Source organism: Hippocampus comes, unplaced genomic scaffold (genome assembly GCF_001891065.2).
Source record: "Hippocampus comes isolate QL1 unplaced genomic scaffold, H_comes_QL1_v1.1 scaffold113, whole genome shotgun sequence".
Classification (NCBI taxonomy): Eukaryota; Metazoa; Chordata; class Actinopteri; order Syngnathiformes; family Syngnathidae; genus Hippocampus; species Hippocampus comes.
The window spans coordinates 378,358-387,458 of NW_017806160.1; the positions used below are offsets into that span (position 1 = coordinate 378,358).

The window sequence follows — 9,101 nt, forward strand, 5'->3', positions numbered from 1 at the left end:
AGGCAGATGCCCTCCCTGACTCTATCCAGCTTGTTTGTGGGTGTGCGCGTGCGTGTGCCACAGCATATCCGTGGGTTCCCATGCGTGTCATCTGTGTCAAGGGAACAATTACCACCCCGGTCCCCCGGCTTAGCGCAACACCAGGGTTGGATTTGTTTGTCCCAGCAAATGGATTTGCATATGGGAAAACAGAAGAAAGACACGAGTGCCTCCCAAGACAATTTGCAGAGCTGGGAAGTGCCTGCGATTCAGTCACAGAGTTGAATTGGCTTGTGAGAGGTTCGCTCCGATGACACAACAGACGGGCCGAGGTGGCTGTGGAGGGACTGAGAGAGCTGTGGAGACAAGTGAGAAAAATGAGCAAGAGCGAAAAAGATGGGATCATTGAGGGTGGGGTCACCAGACTAGCTCAGCAGACGGTGAGGGGAACAAGGGTTGCCGCTGTGCGTTTGGCTTGCTTAATCGCTAAATCTTCTCTAATCGGGATGAGAGGGAGAGAGCATGCTGCCTGATTTAAGACTGCACAGTCTGTGTCGGGACCTGCAAGGAGGACAGACACCCTAGGTGCCCATTATAAGAGACGGAGGGAGGGGGCAGACAAGAGCAACATACTCTTTGGGGAACTTCAGACTAAGCAGTTTTTTCAAAGGGAGGGAAGCAACAAAATGCTTTCAGCCATCAAAAAGAAGGGGACTCTCAATGGATGGATTCTTTCAGGGTGAGAATTTTTGCTTGCACCTAAAAGATGCTTTATTTGATGTCAGGGAAGATAATTTAGATTTGTGCATTGGAGTCAAAAAGGCAAGGCTTATGTTTGTAAGTTTAAGGAAGCTTGAGCAATGGAGAGGTGAGGCAGAAGGTACCGTTTGTGGCAGGAAGTTGGAGCCACAACGCAAGTTCAATTTCAAGAAAAAATATATCCAAATGTAAAGTTTTGCTTGAATGACAGAAAAGTTGTCATTACTGCACTCGAATAACTCATTCTGCATAGACCATCTGTTATTCTGATGAAGACTTGTTCAATTATCATATTAGTGAACTAGTGTTACATCAAATGTCAAAACAGCTAGATGCCCATTAAAAGACGCACGTAAAAGAGTTTTACTAGTTTTTGCTTCCTCTCTTTGAAAAAGATGATTTCAGTCAGGTCCAAATACAGAGGAAGTAAACTGTCTTTTTTTTTTTAGATAAATTACATTTTCACCCGCTTCATACATATTCAACAAGTACACGTTATATGTTTCACTCAAAGTAAGTCATCTCCATTATCAGCTCCTCCACCCAAACCACATGTCCTTGAAGGACAACCACTGACTGAAGCTTGTCCGAGGGCTGCAGGTAAAGGTTTAAGGCCTCATGAAATATCAGAGCCCATCAGCATGTGATCTATCGCCCTGACTCACCCCTTACTGTCATAAGGCTGCCAGGAGGCGTCACCAGCAGACCTGCCACATGTCACTGAGCAGCATGGCCCAGGGCTGGACAATCTAACTCACAATTCCCCACTTTGAAATGAGAGGAGACTCAAATCCTGAAAAACAACCTTCAAAAATGTTGTTTGTTAAACGGGCCATGTCACCTAATCAGTGCCAAGGGTAAATGCACAATAAGATGAACTTCAAAAATGAAATCTGATTGCATGAAAAAATTAATTTGCCTGAGATGGGCTAATTTATATTTTGAGAAGTTCATTATTATCAGATTCAGTGTTGAAGAAAGACAATAGTTTATTTTGAGAGCATAACAACAAGGAATTGGAACTACTTTGGTCGAATGGCCCAAATACATCAACGGTGATTTCTCCCACCAGATCCTCGGTCCACTTTTACAGTTGATGGTCTAAGTCAAAATTTCTGCGGATATCCACTCGTGCTCCTCTCACTTCAAGTCCGAAATCTTGCCATGCTGATAGACTCAGACCTGCCTTTTAGCAATCCTATCAAATCACTCACTAAAACAGCCTTTTAGCAGCTGAAAAAAGCATCCGGACTGAAGGGTTGAAAGCTCCAAACAGACCAGGAGAAATGTATCCATTCTTTTATCTCCAGTAGACTTGATTATTGTAACGCTCGTCTCCCTCAAAAGAGCATCAAACAGTTGCAGCTCATCCAGAATGCTGTAGCTCGGGTTCTAACCACAACAAAGAGATCAGGACATATTACTTCCGTGCTAAAGGCTTTACGCTGTCTCCCGGTAGTAGAATAGATTTGGAAATTCTGCTACTGGACTTTACATCATTGAATGGTTGGATCCTGAACATGTTAAAGAAATGCTGATTGAATATAAACCCAATAGGGCTCTGAGATCTGCAGATTCGGGTTAATTAGAGGATCCGAGAGTTCAAAGTGAACATGTTGAAGTGGCAATTACCTGTTAGGCTACACACAAATGGAAGAAGATGTCAACAGAAGTGAAGTCAGCCATGCCCGAGTGTCAATGCTTTTTAAATCCAGGTTCAAAACTTTTTTCCACATACCTTTGATTAAGTCCTCTCAACATTTTTAAATCGTATTCTTTTAGTTATTTTAGAAACCTACCGCACTCTTATTTCTTTACTTGCAAATGCTTTTAAAAGTTTCAGTTAGTATGTTTAAATGTTGTCAGTGTACTTTCTTTTAGTCATTTTTTAAGCTATTTTGTATTCTCTGCTTAGCTTCCAAGTGTCTTTAACTGTTGTGTTTGTAAATGCTTGTAGGTGTTGCGTCTTTTCTTGTGTGAAGCACATATTGAGTTATCTCGTGTATGAAAGGTGCTGGACAAACAAAGCTGCCTTGAATTGCCTTTTGCCTGACAACGGTCTGGGCGAGTTTAACAACGCTGGCAAAAGGCGCGCTGTCCAGGCAGCTTATGCATCGGGTCAATTGAACTTACAGATAAGTGGGGCTGAAGTGAGGTGAAGCGCCTCATCCTCTTTAGGCCTCGGACAAGCCCTCTCAGTTCACCTGGAACAAGTTCGTTCACCACGAAGATGCTCCACTCAATAGTTATCACTGAAGCCAAACTGGAGTTTATTTCAAGTTGATGAAATACACTGCTACGGTGAAAACGGTGCTCCTTTGGAATATGTGCACCTTTGGAAAAGGAGATGTCTCTTTGGCTGCTTTTCAAGGAAGGCGCCTGTCGCGCTTTGTCCAAAAGCCGGACAGGGAACTTATATTTGTGTCCTTCTCAACATCTTTCCTTTCCAGATGAGAATGGCACGCAGAAGACAAGACGCTGAGCTGTGATCCCGGCAGAGGGGTCTGGGAGGCAGGGGGCTCATGGCCTCGACACGTGACGACCCCCACTTGGGCACTGGGCCATGTGAGGATTCTGAGATGAACCTGGATGATTCAGACTTTGCAAGTGTCCTCTCTGACGACTCAGTGCTTCCTAACTTTGAAAGAGACAACACATATGCAGAGTCTCCTAAAACACTCTATGAGGCATGTCTTCGCAATGATCCCTTCTCCCTGCGAAGGATTCTGGAGAGAGGCGTGACCAAGGAAGAGGCCATGGAGTTGGACATTAACGGCAAGGTGAGAAACATTGCAATGCACTCCAATGCAATAGCTGTTATTACAAACATAATAGCGCTCAACATAATCAATACCATGTAAGTCACTCAGTATTTCAAACAGCTTTTATATTGGACCTCATTGTGTCCCAAAGGAAGAAGTGTGTGGTAATGTACAAACTCTTTGACACCACTCAGTAGATTTATTGTACATTTATACATTTCCTGGTGAACCAAATGGCACATTTTTGGCGGATTGGGCCATATATTGGCCCATTTTGATTATTATTTTTTTTATGCCATGGAATTATTTTAAATGAAATGTTATTGTCTTTTATGTTTCATTAGACTTATGTCAATGTGAAAAAACACCTAAATAAAAATCATATACTTTACACAATATAAATAATGTCCACGAAAAGCGTGAGTCCATTTTTTTGGGGGTCACCCTGTTTATACGTACAGTAGCTTGTCTACATATTTGCCCATCAGAGTGGACTAATGGTGGCTGTGAGCAAAGGGTTTGTGGACATCGTCACCACGCTGCATGTATGCCCACTAATAGACATAAACCACCAAGACAATGATGGCAACTCTGCCCTCATGATTGCAGCCCAGGCCGGTATGTTGCACCACAATTGAGACACCACACACGCACGGATGATGTCTCCATTCATTTCCATGTTGTCTTCATGTCTCCTGCAGGCTTCACCACTATTCTCAACTACATCCTCAACTACTACTCTGGTGTGGACACTGAGGTCAGGGATCCTCGTGGCTTTACCGCCCTCATCAAGGCAGGCATGCAGGGCAGAGAGGACTGTGTGTCGGCCCTGCTCATGCACGGTAAGTTCAAACATGGCCATTGCCTTACGTGCATGCATCAGGGGACAATTAAAGCTTCTGCATCTGCCTAAGACAACACCGAATAGTACCTGAATTGCAGATTTCTGTCATGAGAAGCCTCTTATACATAAATGGCAAGTGAGGTCATTTTGCTTGGCAAATATGACCTTGCAGATATCTGAAATGACAACTTTTTATAGGAAGAATGTAGTTCAATCTGGGCAGGACTGAAGTACCAATATCTACAACACATTTCCAGTTCCGCTGTTAGACCAGTGATGGGCAATTAATTCTGCAAAGGTACGATATAACAACCCGAAAAACTTGCCAAGGTGGTAACCCCAACCTTATCTGCATTATTTTGTGTGTAGTTAGAATAAGTGTGGTGAAACCAAATTATAAGCGGCCATCAAAATTACATCTTGACACTCCACACCAAATTATGAATCAATTTGTGCACCAAACACAAACTCACATCACAACTGCCAAATATATAGATAAGTGGGATGTATATTATTGAGAGTGATGTATAATGATACGGTGATGACTTATAATAGACCCAATTTTTATCGTGTATGAAACTGTAGATTTGCACACGATATCATCAGGCCAAATTATCTTGGTCCTCTTCCATCTACTGTGCAGGAAATTAAAATGTTGCTGGCATTAGGACCACTGCTATCATTTTTTCTCATCTCTTTCATGGCAAAACAGTCACTCGTGGGGTGTGAAAAGTTGCTAAATATTACAAAAACACTGCAGACACAAGGACTTGCTTAACGTCCACAAGCATGCACATAGATTAAAAAGCACAACTTTCAAAATTAAAGCACCGCATTATTTCTGCTTTGACTTCATGATCACTGTGAGGGCCAGTAAGACACTAGATGTGGCACCCTGGCCCATACTTTGCCCAGGATGGTGTTCAATGAAAAAAGGTCTTCCTGTATAGTCTAAATCAGCGGTTCTTAACCTGGGTTCGATCGAACCCTGGGGGTTCCGTGAATCGGTCTCAGGAGTTCGACGGAGCCTCTGCCATGGAGGTTAAGACATACCAGACTCAACATGTCAATTAGTTATGACACGCCTGTTGATGATCACATTACATTGCTTGTCCAATCTGTGCTGCGGGAAATTTAGTTCGCTCAGCAGCCAACGTGTGACTGTTGTAATAGTACATGGTAAAATTTTTAAAAATTATACTTATGTCTTGAAATTTTATATACTTTTCTCTGTTTATAATAAATGCGTTTTTTATGTCTTGAAGTTGTAAAAAGTCATATTTTTGTTTTTTAACTAATGAAGAGTTCGGTGAATGTGCATATGAACTGGTTGGGTTCTGTACCTCTAACAAGATTAAGAACCACTGGTCTAAATGCTCATCCATTGAATGGGTGAGTTCCAAAAGTGGCCACATGGTAGTGTTATTGGACTGTATGTAAAGCCATCCATTCATTTTTCTCTACTGTTAATTTTTAACTGGGTCGCTGGTGTGCTCAAGCCTATCCCAGCTGACTTTGGGCGAGAATCAGCAATTGATCACGCCATATGTCTTGACATTAGTAAACATGTGAGCGCTAATATTTGACTTTTTTTGTCATGCACAGGTGCCGAAATGAATGCAATGGACCATGTTCAAGCTCGTGGTTTGAAGGATTGGGTCTTGAAGACGGGAAGATTTGAGACGATGAACAGAATCCGCTATCTGCAGGCTCATCCTGTGGCTGAGCAGTTTTGTGAGCACTACGCACCTGAGTGGCCGCAGCTCAAACAGCTGGTGGCAAAGGCCATTGCCACCAAGACCACAAGCCAGAGACTGCGGCAGCGCTTAAAGGACAGCTTCACCTTCAGCTTCCCTCAGGACCCCCAAGCCAACGGGGTCATGGACCACATGGTGCGCATGACCACAAGCATCCACAGCCCCCTCATAGCCACGGCTTGCCATCCACTGTGTCCCAGCAGCCCCCCAGAAATCGGGAAGCGGCGCTTTGCCGTTCCCGAACTACTTGAGAAGCACAGCAGCAAGGAGCTGGAGGAATGCACTGTGTCTCATAGCAACGGCTCTCTCACTGCCTCTTTTCCCAGCACTGCATCAGTCGCCTCGGTATATCTGACCTCCTGCTGCCAGGAGGCAGAGCACAAGGACAGCGCGCCAGTCGGGAGCATGAGAGGCTTCATTCCCCGCAGCATGGCGCACAGGAACAGCATCTTCCCCACGGGCTGTGTCCCCAAAATTGAAGTGACCAAATCTGGCGAACCCACCCCAAAGAAAGAGAAGAAGAAGAAAAGGCAGAAGGGCTACCTGGAGCCTCCTGTGTGGAGGTACAAGGAGGCCAAGGAGGAGAAAAAGAGGGAAAAGAACAAGGAAATGCAAAGAGAGCAAGAAAGAATATCCAAGGTGTCCAAAAACGAAAACAAAACATGACTCAAATTGGAAGTTTCCACAGATGATTGTTGATTCCTTTGAAGACTATTTGGACAAAATTTGTATCAGCTGCCGGAGTAAATATATGCAATATTGATTGGATTCACAAAACATGCCCAGTCTTCCATTCAATTAGGTTTTAGCTATTTTTTATTCATTAATTAAAACATAAATTAGTATTCTAGCTGGGTGATCAGAGTGTTACCTGCCACTGCGCTGGCATTTGTTTACCCTGTCCCTGTATACTGAAAATAAATACGCCTTCTAAATTTGAAACACTACAGAAAGGATTGTTGTTAACAATTCTGCTCAATATGAATAATTAACAAAATTGCCAAGTCCATAAAGTAAAATGAGGCTTCAAAAACATGAAAAATGCCTTTGTCACCACTGTCAAATACTGTGGGCATCTCTGATGAAAGCCTCCGCTTGCTGGAATGAAGCCCACCAGGTCACGGCGGCGCTTTGCCCGCCATGATGAGCGTTGCCAGACACCAGCTAGCTTATAAGCTAACAGGCTTCCAGGCTCCTCTTGGTTGCCTGAGGGGCGGCTGGCTCATCGCCCAACTATGTCATTGAGCTTCAAGTTTTACTACAATGGGGGAGGGTGAATCATGTTGGATATCCAAGCATGGATTTGGAAGCCACGTTAGCCATCGTTTTCAGTCTTTCACATCAGCAGTAATTATCTACAAACAGGTATGATGTGCTTAGAAAGGGTTCCTCAGCATTTTTAACAAAATCACCACATTGACACCTAACAATGTGGCCGTGTTTGAGCATTTTTAATCTCAAATGATAATGGAAGCCATATTGAACATATAGTATGCTGGATATTTTGGTTAAAGAAAAAGACAAGAGCGACTGTAGCTTTCGCTCTGTGTGCAACCTGTACTGGAGCATCTACCAGATGCCTTTTATGTCCTCATGAGAGGACTTTTATCACATTTCTTAAACACCTCAGGAATATCTCTCTCTCCCTCTATTAGTTCTCACAGAATTTTACCAAGACGTTTTGGACAGTTCTATCTTACCATTAAACAGTTTGGGGAAAGGCCATTTTCCCTTCCCAGAAAACAAAGTAAGGTTTACAATAGGCATGCTCATATGAGCGTGGTGTGGGAGAAAAATCAAGGCACAAATATTCTTGATAATGAGTGTCAAACAATCCCAACATGCTACGTGTTGCGCTTATTAAACACAGACGCACGTCAGTCGTTCCAAACGTCACTGAGATTGTTTCTCTTGCGAGATCGCAAGAGTGTATTGATTGTGGTGACACAGCCCATCATGTATGGCCCATGCGTTGGGATCATTACATTGAGTGGCTACTTATGTATTCTTCTCAATGTGCAACAAAAGCTAAAAACCAAAGACATTGGTGTTGTTGATGTGGTCATTTTTGGATTGTTGCATCACATTAGATTATTATTAGTATAATGTGTCATTTCCTCTTCACCAAAGGGAACTTGCTGACTTTAGGTCAGCGCTGCATTGAATAAATCCCCAGAGTGCTCTGAAGGAGCACATAAGATCAGTAAGTACGGCGTGACCTGGGCCAAGTAGGACGCAATTAGACCAGTGACATAACTTAATCAATGTGACTTAAAGTGATACAGCTTAAATTATGCTCTCAGATTAAACTGACTATTTTCCTGAGATAAAGTGAAGGCAATTGAATGTCTGTGTAAAATACAACGAGCAACGTGCTCTCATTTACACGGCAACTCAAGTGAGAGCCTCCAGCCGCGTCGACGGCCCAAAGCAGAGAGATGACAGCGCCTGAGCACAACGGTGGCGGCAGTTCCATAACTGAAAACACCCTCTGTTGCTGCCATAAGTTACACAACTGAGGCAATCAAGCACCTTATTTTCTAATTAAAAGACAAAACTGAAGCGTGCAACAACATGAAATCAAATCAGTGCCTTCTTCAGTGACAATCGAACAAGGCTGCATTTAAAGTTCTCCTTGTCCAAAGAGACTTCTTAATCAACACTTTTGTGCTCCATTTGTACCCTGGGACTGAGGTTCTCTCGTGTTGGCACCCTGGGACCCAATTATTGCAAAGTTGCAAGTATATAACTAGCCTGCACTGCATTTGTTTACAAGTGGCTTAAGCATGAGGCTGCTACAAAGGTCCCCTGCTATTTGTGGAGGACAGCGACTGAGCCCTCCCGTGGATAGCTAAGTGATAATTACCGATAATTTTAATTCCATTGTTACTTCAATTTTGGATTGTCTCGAAATTAAAAAGAGAATAATTGATGAAAAACGATGATGTGTGGAACAGAATGGTGTGTGTGTGTTTTTCGGCCACCAAGAAAACACACCAA

At 43.2% G+C, this 9,101-nt stretch overlaps 1 protein-coding gene across 1 annotated transcript; it reads left to right on the forward strand.

The window, feature by feature from the left end:
• Positions 1–290: 290 nt before the first annotated feature.
• ankrd33aa (ankyrin repeat domain 33Aa) lies at positions 291–8,146 on the forward strand. The gene is made up of 5 exons (XM_019895686.1): positions 291–718; positions 3,189–3,518; positions 3,989–4,118; positions 4,202–4,342; positions 5,950–8,146. Exons 2-5 carry the CDS (start codon positions 3,261–3,263, stop codon positions 6,765–6,767), a joined length of 1,347 nt encoding a protein of 448 aa, XP_019751245.1. The 5' UTR covers positions 291–718; positions 3,189–3,260; the 3' UTR covers positions 6,768–8,146.
• The last annotated feature ends 955 nt before the right edge of the window (positions 8,147–9,101 follow it).